Source organism: Gekko japonicus, unplaced genomic scaffold, assembly GCF_001447785.1.
Source record: "Gekko japonicus isolate JY-2015 unplaced genomic scaffold, Gekko_japonicus_V1.1 scaffold101, whole genome shotgun sequence".
NCBI classification, from domain to species: Eukaryota; Metazoa; Chordata; class Lepidosauria; order Squamata; family Gekkonidae; genus Gekko; species Gekko japonicus.
Genome location: NW_015165238.1, coordinates 1,635,972 through 1,650,147, shown reverse-complemented (window position 1 = coordinate 1,650,147; position 14,176 = coordinate 1,635,972). Strand labels below are relative to the sequence as shown.

The following is a 14,176-nucleotide window of genomic DNA, read 5'->3' as shown; positions in this document are numbered from 1 at the left end:
TGCTGAACAGATGATAGGAGAAGGTTCCTCCTTTTCTTCCTGCACCACTACATATATGTTTTCCATGTTATATCACAGATGTTGCAGATCTTGAACACATGTACAAAGCTGCCTTATACTGACTCAGATCATTGGTCCATATAGATCAGTATTGTCTATTCAGACAAAAACATGACCTTAATGCTTGGTTTAGTGTAGCCTAGATCTAGATGTTTTCTATCAATTTCCAGACAGTTAACTGTGACAATTCTGGAATCCTCCAAGTTTCATGTTGGGGGTCACTGGAATCCTCCAAGTTTCTGTCATTAACATTTCCACTAGACAAGAAAACTACGGCCTATGGGGCCACTGGAAGGCTGTGTAGATTAGAACTAGTCTCTCTGCTCTGAGAGCCTGCAAGAATTTTGGAATGAAATGCCAAGGTGGAAAGATGTACAATGTTCCGGAGGCCAAGGAAAGAGCAGGGCATATGCTCCAGAGTCTGAAACCACATGAAGGATCTCCTAGCATTGTGCATTAGACTAAAGGCAAATAAGTCGACCACCGGATCTCCAAATCTCACCATTATCTCCTTGAAGTTCTCTGGTTTTATTGTCAATTCATTCTGATCTGTTGGGAGCTAAGCCAATCCACCTGTATATTATTTGACCCTGTATGTGCTCCACAAAGTTAAACTCAAACTAAATCTCTATCCACAACAGGAAGAGTGATGCTTCCTGGTTCAGAATCTGCAATCTAGCCCCCCCCCCAAAAAAATCTCGTCAGTATATGTGGGATTTTGTGGTTATGTTGCCCATCCGGACAATCACCTGGCAGTGATATACCACTGGGAGGAAATGATAGTTAGCTTAATCACCCTGAGTTCCATCTATCTTATCTGTCCATTCTGTCTTTCTTGCCCTAAACCTATTAGGCAAATTTCTTGCTGCCCAGCCCTTTAGGCTCACTTCTGTTGCCATCAGTATTTGGTCTTGAATTATCAGGTCTCCCCCCCCTTGGACTGTTTTTCAGTAATCTTGAACAAGAGAACACCGAAGAGTTCTTGCATGAAATTTTGCCCTTGGAACAGAATCTTGTGCGCATCCAAAGTGCTGCTCAAAATGGAACAGACCACTATTCCCTCCTGTCTTCCCCCTCATGTCTTTCTCCCCACCTCTACCCTTCTGGGATAGGTTTGCTGTCCCACATGAAGAGTTTTCCTTCTAGCCATTTGGTCTTCCCAGCTTTATGGCTCTAGGTGTGACTTAATAGCAGGGGATGAGGTAGTAATCTATTAGCACAGCAAAGAGCTTGAGTGCTCTGTACTGAGAGCTTGATGGTTCCTATTTCCAACTCCTCTCCCTTCTGCCAACTATCATTTTACATCGAAACAGCAGAAAATACCAAGGGAAGACCATCAAAGACATGAGAACCCTGGGATTCAATGCAGCTAAAAGAACTGGTAGTCTATGTAATTCTCTTTGAAATCAGGTTCTACTATTCAGATGCTTAAGCAGAAGAAGAAAAATTGAAACATCTATATACCTGGGAAAGGCGTTTGGCTGCAGGAGATTTCCCACTGGTCCTCCTCTGCATTATTTATTTATTTATTATTTATGACTGTAGGTGGTCTTTGGACACTTTTATTGCATTTAGGCAAGGAGGGACGACTTGTTGGACTTATGTATGTGCATACCTTGACATCAGCACCTGTGAGTGCAACTGCTGTGATGTGATTGTGTATTTCTATACTGATATGCCATGAGCCTTGGTTTTTTGGGGTTGGGGACCACCAACTCAATGTAGATGTTTATTTGAAAATTTAAATAATTATTCAATATATTCTATACTCAGGCATTTCAAGTATATATAATCTTTGGCGGTTTTCTGCTGTTTCTACATTCATCTGCTAGGGATCCATTTTTTCTGTTTCTCCAGCTATCATTCTACAGCAGCGCTCCTGTCCATGGACAAAGAGCAGTCACAACAATGGAAGCACTGGAGTGAACTGTTGGGTGGAGGGTGTTCCTCCATAGTTGGCCACCATCCACATGTACCTGTGAATTAAATGGGGACTGTGTTCTTCTATAGGAGTTGTCCAAGGGTCTCCTGGCATTTCCTTCTTGGTGCTGATCCTAAAAGCTGGGGAGGGGGAGGTGCTTCTGACTTTCCCCCTCTGTAGTAGTTGGCTGCAGTGCATTACCTTGTAATAATATTAAGTCCTCACGGCCAAGAAGCAACCTCAAAGTGAACCTGGATATAGGGTTGTCTGTGCCCCCATATGTACTGGTTCCACCACCTGTGTATATCCAGCACCTCCTGAGGGCAAGGGGAACAGTTCTGGCTTTCCTGGCAGCCTACAAACCCTGGCAGGTATCACCATGCATTGGCATGGTCCCAGCCAAAATTTCACTCCTCTATTACTTCATGCCAATATGCAGCATCTGAATGGAGAAATTATTCTTTCTTGACTATTCTTGTATCAAGGTAAGTCTGTTCTATTTCTCATTCTGTAAAGGATTGGCTGAGCTCCTGCCAGAGGATAAACAGTTGTCAGCAATGTCCTAACTAAAAGATATGGGTGTCCATTGCCTTGGTCAGGGCAACAGGCCAAAGGAGGAGGGAGAAAACAGCACATTTTTTTTTAATGGAGATAGAAGCATAAAAGCAAAAAGCTTAAGTAAAACAACGCAGAAAGGGAGATCTGGTGGACAGAGGTGTTTTTGGAAAGCCTGTACTTCTTTCCCAGGTAGTAAATGAACTGGGGAGTCAGGTGACACCCATCAGTGAAGACAGGAAGTTAAAAATCCTGCCTCCTGGCGTAATGGCAGGAACCACTCTTTCAGAGTGAGAATGGATTTAAAAATCTGGTACTGATTTATGTATGAGCAGGAATACAGATTAAAGAAAACATGTATGTTAAACAGAAAATACCAATGTTGTGGTCCAAACTTTGTGAAATAGGTACATGCTGTTTAAACAAGGTTTAAAATTATATGCATGCCATACAGACCCTAAATCTAGAAGCCCTCTAGTCTCGTCTTTGTAGAATGGGCCTAAATTCAAGCACTGATGTTAGAAGAGAGCCAGAGCCAGTTTCCACTGGGATGGCTTGATGACAAGTCCTGACTTTGTATTGTATCCTAAAGGTACTGTGTCTAAATCAGGTGCATGAAATGACAGAATATAAGCCACTAGCTTTTGAAAGCAATGCAAGTCTCTCCAGATCAGCACCAGTAGCCTTTCAGAAAGCGCATGTGCATCAGTCCCAAGTAATGTTGTGAAGAGGTTGTTGTTGCTGTTGTTGTTGTAGTTTAGTGTATTTATTTCACTGTTCCTAAAAGGACAGCAATAGACCCTGAGAACTAATGCTGAGGATTAATCATTTTTAAGCAAAAGATAAAATCAAGTAAGACATTGTTGGTGCCATCATAGATCAAATTGAAGTTTACATACCTATTTCTTCATAACTGTCAATGCTTGTTAATCCACAGTCAATGAGTAAACTACAGAGCCTAAGGCAGCTCCACCCACAAACTGGCTATATGTAACATAATCCTAGTTATATTCATCTAGCCTGCTTCTGTTCCTTAGTGAAAGCATAGATGGCTTTAAAAAGGTATTAGATAAATTCATGAAGAATAGGTACATCAGCAGGGAACCTTTGAATACCAGTGCTAGGAGGCAACGTTGTGGGAAGGCCTTGGCTTCTATGCCTTTTTGGCCCTCCAGAATAATTGGTTGGCCACTGTGTAAGACAGCATGCTGACCTAAATGGACCACTGGTCTGATCCAGTGCGGCTGTCCTTAAATTCTTATGAAAGTTCAAGAAGAAGAAAAAGCAGAATGATGATTTGTTGAGTCTGGAAAACTAACCCTCTTTTTCTGCAAATAATTCAGACTTGGGCAGCAATCATCAAACATACTGAATAAATGGAGTTAGTTACTTCCAGGGCCGGCTCACTCACTAGGCAAGCTAGACTCTCACCTAGAGTGCGGGGCCATCATGGGGGCACCAGACTGAGCGTTGGAGGGGCGCCGGGAAGGAGGGCTGCGCTTTGGAAAGGCACCGCCGCCCCTCGGTTGGATGTTGGCTGCTGGGCCCAGTGCAGGCTGCTTGGTGCTGCGCAAGGCCTCTCCCCGCTTCGTCAGGAAGCCGAGGCTGGGGACGATGGGTCGGCGAGGAAAAACACTCAAATGGGATCCCCTTTTCCTCCCTGCCTTCTCTGCTCCTATTCTGAGCTATCTGGGAAGTCTCCTCCAACACTCCCCCCCCTTCTCTCCCACCCTCCACCCTGCATTAAATGGGCCTTCCACAATCTGCCTGCTGTTATGCGTCTGGCTCCGAATTTGAATCCCCTCCTGCGGTTGGTGGGAGACGCGTCTGTCTTCCCCCCCTCCGATCTGCCCCCTTTAACCCTCCCCACACTGGAATAGCGCCCACTTTCCCTAATAGGGCATTTCCTCGGCCAGCGATCTCCGGGGTACACCGCCAAAAATAAAGCCGCCACCACCAGCAAGAGGTACCCGGACACCTGGGTTCCCTGAACAATGCACCCCATTTTGGGAAGGCCCCCCTCCCTCAGAGAAAAGGTTGGACAGAGAGTTAAAAGCAAGCGAGAGAATCGCCCTCTTTCCATATCCTCCCCCCGCAACTCTGGTCACCACGTGCTAATCGCAATCCGAGCCCAGAAGAGGCTGTTTTGACATGCAGGATATCCACCCCCCCGTGGGGTGTTTAAGAGAAGCCCTTTCCTATCCCCCTTAGAAAATGACCCCTTCCAGCAATTTTACTCCTTCCATCCAACTATTTGCCACCTTCTACCAACCTCTTAGGATAGAATGGATAGATTGGGGGGGGGTTGCACCCATGCTTTGCACGCACCCAGTGGGGCTCCAATCCAGGCAAGTGGATCCAGGCAAGCACCCCCGCCCCCAACCTTCTCTCCAGGCCCCACCTGGAGGATGACAACCCCATAATTGGTGGGCGTGGGGGCACCAGAAGGTAGCCTCGCTTAGTGTACAAAAAGACCTGGAGCCGGCCCTGATTACTTCCATCTTCAGCTTCCACATGTTGCGAGAAAGTTTATGCCCATAAATTTATTACCTAAAGGTAATTTTTATAGTGTACCTATCCATTTAATGTATTGCACAAGTAGGCCATAGTTTACAGTCAGTAGGAGAATATGGTCCATATCTTGTTTGCTTGATAAAAAGATCAACTAATCAGATAGATAAGGGATGATAAGACTGAATTTAATCTGTTGGTTAAAACTGTGGAAAATATTTTAGACTCTACATTTTAAAATACCTAATCTACTCTAAGTAAATAACTTTACACAGATTGGGTATTCCTCTATTTAAGTATTAGAGATTCTAGCTTCTAACATAGATGAATACAGTGTGCGAAAGTCACTAGCTAATTGTACCATTCTGCATTACAACCACTGGAACACGGAATTTTATTTTTGAAGTTTGTAATAATGTTGGACCAATCTCCTGTTAGGAGCTATTATGGAACACTGCCCATAACATTAAGATGCTAAAAGTTTATGAATATTTAGCAGCTGTAGTGAATTATGGGAGAACATTCCACTAGTTCTATTTCTGCATATTGGAGTTTGTTTATACAATCAAGGATACTGAGGTCTCATCTCAACAATCTCTGCCTAGCAAAGAATTAGAAAACTTTAGATACTTGCTTAATTACCTTGGATCATTCATTTTGTGTCTAAAAGGGGGCATATGAGAAAACAGAGTGTCAGTATAATTTATATGATAATTTACCCTGGGATAGAAATGAGGAAAGCAAAGAGCTCCTTATTTTGCTGATGGTTCTTACCTCACTTCACTATCAGATTCACCCCCTGAACAAACAACTTTCAGAATGAAGAGAGCCCAAGATCATATAAAACTAAAACTGCAAGTAATTCCACTAAAATTATTAGACCTTATAACATTTTGAACGAGTCATATTTATCTATTTTAGTCAATATCAATGCTGTGAAAGTATTAAAGTATCAACTGTCTTCTACTTTACAAATACCTCCCTGTTTAGTTTCCTGAACATGATGACCATACTATATTACATACATACAATACTATTTATTCACTATTCAAAATATTTTGACAATATCACTAAGGAACACCTGAGCATATGAAGAGGTTCTCTTAATTAGCATAGTGAGGATAGAACACAAGTTTTATATATGCGCTATATGCACTGCATTCCAGTTTAAGCACCTGAAGTTACACTGGTATTTGACAATTTTAGTAACCCAAATATATTAAATGCCAGTAAAATAACAGTGTAACATAAAATATTCTCTGCATATTCATCACATTACTAAAATCTGTTCCCTTTATACACCAGATGTCCATACATCTACCTAAATATTTCCCACATAAAGAATTCCTTCTGTGTTCAAGGTCTCTTAAGCAAGAACAGCCAAGAATGGCATTCTAAAACCACTTTCATGCAGAAATACTGCAGAAGTTAAAAGATGAGAATAAGAGAACAAAAATAGCTTTGAGATATAAAGTTCAGAAGCACACAAAGACACAGGATATTTAAATCATTCCTTTAAAATTATGGGAAGCAGTTGAGATTTTAAGGAAGAAACAGCACATCCAGGAAACACAAAGTCTGCAAAGAGCTACAATACAATGCTATTGACAGATTGCCTTCATCTCAAGGAAACTGCTCTCTTAAAATAAATAGTAATTATATAGTTGTTTCCCATTTACAAAATATGTGCTTATTCAGAAACCTGGAGGAGGATTCAAATAGCTACTACTTTCCACTGCTCTTTTTCCCGTTAGATTATACGACGGATCTCTGAAAATGTAATTTCTGTTCAACTTTTCAGTTGCCAAAAATGTATAGAACGTCTCTTTGCATGATTCTTTTCCTTTGTATCACTTCTTTCATTTTCGCTGTTTTCTATATTCTCTCATGCACCAAGATATTATCTACAGAAAATAGTAGAATTATATTATCTTCTCTAACCTGGCCCACATCAAATCACTAGCACAAGGATCACACAGGATTTATGTGAAACCAGAAACCCATGTATATACATGCTCATGTATACATGCAAAATACTAAAACCAGAAACCCATGTATATACATGCTCATGTATACATACAAAATACTAAAGGGGAAAAAAAGGATTGCTGCACATGTGGTAATAAAGTCTGTTCACAAGTGTGCCCCCCCGGCGGGGGGGGGGGGCAACAGGACATCATAATTGACTTCCATAGCCAGCAGGGACTCACCAGATGCAACAGTATTCCTTAGTTGCCTCTTTATTGGATGTAGCAAAGTCCACATAGACTTCCTTTTGAGAGCAATTCCCTTCACCCATTTCTGTCCCTTCAAACCTCAAGGGGCTGAGCTGTGCCTCTGCCTTGGGTCATTTCCATCAGGCCTGCCTTACTTTGGTCACCTTGTTTTGCACCAGGCCCTAGCTCCTCCTTTACCCTCCTCTTTCTTCCTTCTTTGCACCCCCTCAGCCAGCTTGCATTCCTGACCTCCTCTATCTGTCCTGAGATTGCCCTTTTTATCCCCAGGGCTCTGTCCATGCTGGTCAAGCCCAGCATCACCCCTCCCTTTGCAGAGCTTTGTTGGTCCCTTAACTCCTTCCTCACCTTGCCCAACTCCAGCCGGGTTTGCATAGGGCTTCTACTGTCTTCTCATGACGTGCCCTGCCCTATCCTGGAGCAGCAGCTGCCTTTTACGCTGTAAGCGGAGCCTCCTCTGCTGCCTTTGTGCCACAACAAGCATACTGGAAACCAGTCTAAACAATATATATATATGTATTAGTGTATTTATATTGTAAGCTGCCTTGAGTTCTGCAAGAAAGAAAGATCTCTAACAAATGTTTTAAATAAAATAATAATAATATTCTTTTTTAATTGAAAAGGCAGCTTGAAGAGGCAACAGTTGGAACAGAAAAGCAGAAGACAGGGTGCTTAAACCTTTTCCTCATAAGATTCTAGCAGCAACACACAGGCAACTCTGGTAGGGGGAAACAGTCTCTGCTCCCTGTTCTTCCACTTGGAATCACAGCCTGCCAAGTCTACTTTTCAGCAAGTTAAAAACAAAAGCTAGAGAACCTCACATGTGCATCAGACCTCTGTTCCAACCAGTCTAGCACTGTCTGATCTGACAAGCAGTGGACCTGAAGGTCTTATTTGAGTAAATATGTGCTTGGCAGCAATCACGGACTGGGCCAGATGAGTGTCAAACTCAATCTCAGTCCAGACGAAAGTGAGGTGCTGTCAAAAGATGACAAAGCTAACCAAGGACTTTAATGTTATCCAATCCAGGATGAGACTACATTCCCTATGAGAGAGCACATCTGCAGCTTGGAACCATTCCTGCAGATGGAGGCACTAGACTTGGTCTCAGTTAGGTCATCAGCTGCACCCCTTCCTGGAAAAGCAATATCAGACCACATCCCAATTAGAATACTTTGCAGTGGGGCTACTTTTGAAGTTAATTACAGTTGGTTAACAATGCTGTAGCAATTATGCAAATGGGAATCCTTTGGAGAAACACATTTCTGGACACAATTTATAGTGTCTGTTCAGGGAGCTGAAAATAAAAACTATCTAGGACCAAGGTATCTAAAGTACTGCTTCATTGCACACATATCTTTCCAGCTATTATAAGACTTTTCTATGTAGTCTCTCTGCCTCAGAAGTGAGTTAGGTGGCAGCTTGAGACAGCACATTTTCTGCTGTTTTCAGGACTTAACAGTAGTAGGTAAACTGGGGGGGGGCATATCTGGTCTCTTGACTTGCTTATACTGCAGTGGGAGAGTTCTACCGGACACTTCATTTTATTGGGCTGGAGGGCTACTGGTATTTTAATTATTGTAGTGATTATATTGATGTTCACCTTTTTATACTGCATTCAAAGTGTTTGTTTCATTGTAAACCACCTTGAGAACTTTGGGTAGTATAAAAAGACATTAAATAATGGACAGACAAGATGTCAACTGTAAAAGATCAAACCACAGACAGAAAGTAACTTGAGAAAATTACACAAATCCTACCCTGTGCCATGCAGGTATCTCACAGATTACATACTAAATATTTTTATGTCTAATCTCAAAAATGTCCTTTGTAATTTAAGCATTTGTTAGAATTCCAGTAGTTCCTAAAATCAGTTTTAATTAAATTTATTTATTTATTTATTTATTTTTGGGATTTATATCCCGCCCTATCCAACAGCTCAGGGCGGCTAACAGACGGTCATGCCGAAGTTAAAATATGCATACAATACAGCATAATAAAACAATGTATCCTACTGATAATTAAAATAAGTACTATCTTGAAAAAACCCAGAAATCAAACAGAACATGCCTCACTTGATCTGCCAGCTGCAACTAAGAATACTATACATCCAAAGATGACTCAGAAAACCAATAACAGACAAGTTATCACATAGTACAAATGAAGATCACAGGCACTTGGCAGAAAACAAAGAACACAGAGACCAAAATGCAGCTCCTCTTAGGTTTAGTAACATGACAGCTACTTCCCCTGCTGTGATCCCTTACTACTGGGGGTGAAATAAGAACAAATCACCTGCACTGGTGTTTTAATTCACATACTCTCCAAGCAGCATTTGACAGCGTATGTATGTATGCATATGAGAACAGATGACTTTGTAAAAAGGGGAAGACTTTAACATATGATGAACGACACAGCAAGAAGCTACCAGCACCCAGTCTTAATAACTGAGAAGTTTGGCTTAATGACCATTAAAACAATCTATCTGAATGTGCAACATGTGATTTCAAGAAGAATGTAATTTATGTTGCTTACACTTTAGAGGCCTATAGGTAAAATGTTAAGATTATACTATGACTAGTAAGCAAAGCCCGTTGTGGCGTTAGACAATGAGCCCTAGATAGGAAGGAAGGGCGGGTGGAAGGAAGGGAGAAGAGGAGGTAGAGACAGACAGAGTTAGAGAGGGGGGAGATTTAGAATGGCTTTCTTTCACGGAAGATTTTCCAAACACTAAAAATATCACATTAATCACAATAAATCAAGAAGTTCTTCAATTATATTATTTGAAAGTGTTTATGCCAAACAAGAGGGGAAATCCCCTCCCCCTATCATTGCCAGCTGTGACTTCCTCATTCTTACAGTTGGCTGGAGCTCCCCCCCCCCAATCAGTTCTGCTTACCTTCATCCTCCCACTTCCAGTTCACCCCCTCTTTCCACCTCCTAGGTGGTGGCTGCTGCTGTTAACATTTGGCACCATTTGGAATTACTGCGGCCATGCAAACTCTGGTTTGTGTTTTTTCACTGTCAGCATTTGGGGAGGTGACTCTACATGTTGGTTTTTTAAAAAAAATATTCTGGAAGCATTGGTGTTCCCTTTGGTTTTGTACAACCCACAATTGTCGCTATGGCTGGCACTACTATACAGATTTGCCTGCCTGTATAGGGGCCAGCCATTTACAGGGATTAATGCAGTCAAGTAATCCTCAGACTTTGACAGTTTGGACATCAGGACAGTGTTTATAATGAGTATTAAATGGCATAATTTGACTGACTTGAAATGTAGCTTTAACCAAAGGTACAATCCTGCACTCCTTTGTGTAAAGTATCAACTGACCCCTTGATTAGTTTCATGGCTACAGCAAACAAAAGCCCCGCCCCACCCTGATATAAAGGAAGAGAATTCACTGACTCAATCACAAATACAAAAAAGCAAACGCCTTATCATCCATTTGTTTTAAAACTATTTGCACAATTCATCTATTTCTTCCGTGTTTAGGTTAATTGATGCTCAATGAGCAACTGGTGACGGCAAAAACTGGTGACAGCAAAATTTAAAGTAGTATTATTAAACTATACAGTGAAGCTATATACCAAAATTGTACTTTCTAAAATAATCCAAATGCCTACCGGAACCAACAGGAGAAGAACCAACACTAAGACTTTGTAGACTTCCATTCCTGAGCAAAGTTGGAGATTTCTGTAGATTTGAGCTTGTTACACTTCCAGCAGCAGAAGCCACAGATGATGTTGGAGAAGCAGAACAAACCGATAGATGGGAAATATTCTCCTGACTTTTATTTCCTTTGGGCCTACCAGGCCCATGTTTGCACTGCTTATTTCCTTTCCGTTTCTTTTCTTTTACAGTCTCATCATCTATCCCAGAAGATTGAACACGCTTGTATCCTGTTGATGTAAGGCTTGAATTACCCAACTCTCCAGGTGAGCTGTCAAAAATATTAGACTGGGAGGCAACAGCTGAGGTTGAAGGGAGACCAATTAAGGAAGTAAAACAATTCACACCTCCTTCCTGGCTTCCAGTCTCTCCTTTATGTATATCTTTGGTTGACAATGTCTGCTGGGAATGAGTATAGCTGTCATTATGTAGATCCGAGTCTGTAAAACTTAAGAATTCCTGGGGAGATTGAACTGAACTTCCAGAGGATGACTTTATACTGCTTGGAGTTCCCAAAAAACTGCCTAGGAAGAGAAAAGAAAGGGCTTGTTCATGATAAAATGCTGTAATACTTTAGAACAGCTACAAGAAGAATACTGCAAAATTGCAAATTTTAATGTCAGTAAAATGGCATTTTGAACAGTGCTTTAATTACTAACTTTACATGATCTTACAACAATTTTAATTGAACCCAATACTACATGACACAGTGCTCAGAAAATCTATTTTACTTTGTTACTTCTTGGATTCCACCAAGCCTGCCAATGAAAAACCTCCAAATTATAATCTCAACCACTACTGCCCTGGAACAGTAAAGTTATGAAACAGTTTTGTTAGAAATACTCTGGGAAAGTGTGAACAGGCACTGTGTCCCAACTTCATCCTCCAGCTCTTTCAGGAACAAAGACGCAAGTGCTTCTAGACAGTTCAGACAAGGAAACAAAGTCAAACACTACTTTTTCATCAAATATTTTCAATTAAATATTTCTGATAATTCTTTTCTGATTAGTATGCTTATTGACAACACTATCAGCCATAGTAAAACTACTTCATAAAAGTTGTATTCTCAGAAGAACTGAAAACTCAGCAATTTTTTCAAATAGAGATCTTTCTACAATACATTACACAAATCCATTTTCAAACACCTTGTATATTTTTCAAATGATCTGAATACCTATGTTTATGAATCAAACCATCAAAATCACAAGAGAAGTTTGGGATGTGTGTAGAGTCAGACATTCAAATTCCATTCACTGATGAGCACTTTTAATTTCTATTTTAATAGCTGCACAGAGGTACACTGGCAAAAGGGGGAAAAGGGAAAAAATGGACCTTCCTCATGATGGTGGAATAGCAGTTGGTAACAAGTGGCACACAGAGAGAATCAGGTCTCTTAAGTGAAATGTTTTATTTTATTTTTATTTTTTCGCATTTATATCCCGCCCATCCCGTAAACGGGGTCAGGTGGAGTTACAACAATTTAATAAATACAATAAAATTTAAAACAGATTAAAACATATAAAAATAGTAATCATGCTTGCCGTAGGGAGAATCCGGCCCATAGATGTAACAAGCCGGTTACCAGTAAGTGGGAGAATGCAACCTTGGGGGGCCATAGGTGGTCGCTCGCTGCCTCAACCAAAGGCCTGGCAGAACAGCTCCATCTTGCAGGCCCTGCAGAATTGCATAAGATCCCGCAGGGCCCTGATCTCAATAGGTAGCATGTTCCACCAGGTGCAGGCCAGGACAGAGAAAGCCCTGGCCCTGGTCGAGGCTAGGTGGACGTTCTTTGGGCCAGGGATCACCAGGAGATGTTGACTCTCAGAGCGTAACACTCTCCGAGGCGTATATGAGAAGAGGCGGTCCCTTAGGTATGTTGGTCCCAGGCCATATAAGGCTTTGAAGGTAATTACCAACACCTTGAAGCTGATCCGGTACACAACCGGCAACCAATGCAGCTGGCAGAGCACATGCCAAACGTGAGCCGCACAGGCATAGACGTCAGCAGGTGCACCGCCACATTTTGTACCAGCTGTAATTTCCGGAGCAACATCAGGGGTAAGCATGTGTAGAGCAATTGCAGTAATCAAGCCTGGAAGTGACCATTGCATGGATCACTGTAGCTAAGTCCTGAAGGGAGAGAGAGGGCTTCAGTAGCCTGATCTGCCTAAAATGGAAAAATGCAGGGAAAATCTGGTGACTGCAGTAACCTGGGCCTCTGTGGATAAGGAGGTATCCAGTGTTACTCCCAGGTTCTTCACTGACTGGGCCAGCACCAGAGGTGTCCCTTCCAGAGTGGGAAGCCTGGTGCCCACCTCCAAACCCCCATGACCCAGGTACAGGACCTCCATATTCGATGGATTTAACTTCAGTCGACTCTGCTGCAACCATCCAGCCACAGCATCCAAAGCCTGTGCCAGATTTCCAGGAATGGAGGATGGATGGCCGTTCATTAATAGATAAAGCTGAGTGTTATCAGCATACTGATGGCAGCCCAGCCCATAACTATGGACTAATTGGGCGAGGGGGGTGCATATAGATGTTAAATAACATTGGTGAGAGGATCGCTCCCTAGAGGGGACCGCGGGGCGACCCTCTCACCCAGCGCCACCCTTTGTCCCTGACCATGGAGGAAGGAGAAAAATCATTTCAAGGCAGTCCCCTGGACTCCTATATCAGCGAGGCGGTGGGTCATAAGATCATAATCGACTGTATCAAATGCTGCTGTTAAATCTAATAATAACAGCAGTGCTGACCCACCTCGATCCAGATGTCTACAGAGGTCATCTGTAAGGACGACCAGAGCTGTCTCCGTCCCATGGCCAGGGCGGAGGCTGGACTGGAAAGGATCAAGGGTGGAAGTGTCATCCAGGAAAGCCTGGAACTGTTTGGTCACTGCTCTCTCAACCACCTTACCCAGGAACGATAAGTTGGACACTGGGCGGTAGTTGGTCAGGACCGTTGGATCCAGTGATGGCTTTTTCAAGAGCAGGCGAACTACCGCCTCCTTTAAAGCCTCTGGAAAAGTCCCAGTAGATAGGGGCAAATTGATTATTTCTTCCAGAGGGGCCCAAATGCTCTCCCCGCAAGATTTCACTAGCCAGGAAGGGCATGGGTCAAGGAGGCAAGTAGTGGGCCTCAGAGCTGCTAGATCTTTCTCTCCATTTCAAGCTTTTTGTAACACCTAGACATAAACGCATAAGTGACTTCAAGCAACCTCAT

The 14,176-nt window shown here is 42.3% G+C and overlaps 1 protein-coding gene across 3 annotated transcripts in view; it reads right to left on the bottom strand.

Annotated features, from left to right (window-relative positions):
• The window catches only part of MLLT10 (myeloid/lymphoid or mixed-lineage leukemia; translocated to, 10), a 147,684-nt gene that overhangs the window by 42,265 nt on the left and 91,243 nt on the right, over positions 1-14,176 (bottom strand). For all 3 annotated transcript variants that reach the window (XM_015410006.1, XM_015410004.1, XM_015410005.1), the window contains one exon: positions 10,909-11,478. In XM_015410006.1, coding sequence (XP_015265492.1) covers positions 10,909-11,478 — 570 coding nt within the window. The remainder of the gene's footprint in view (positions 1-10,908; positions 11,479-14,176) is intronic.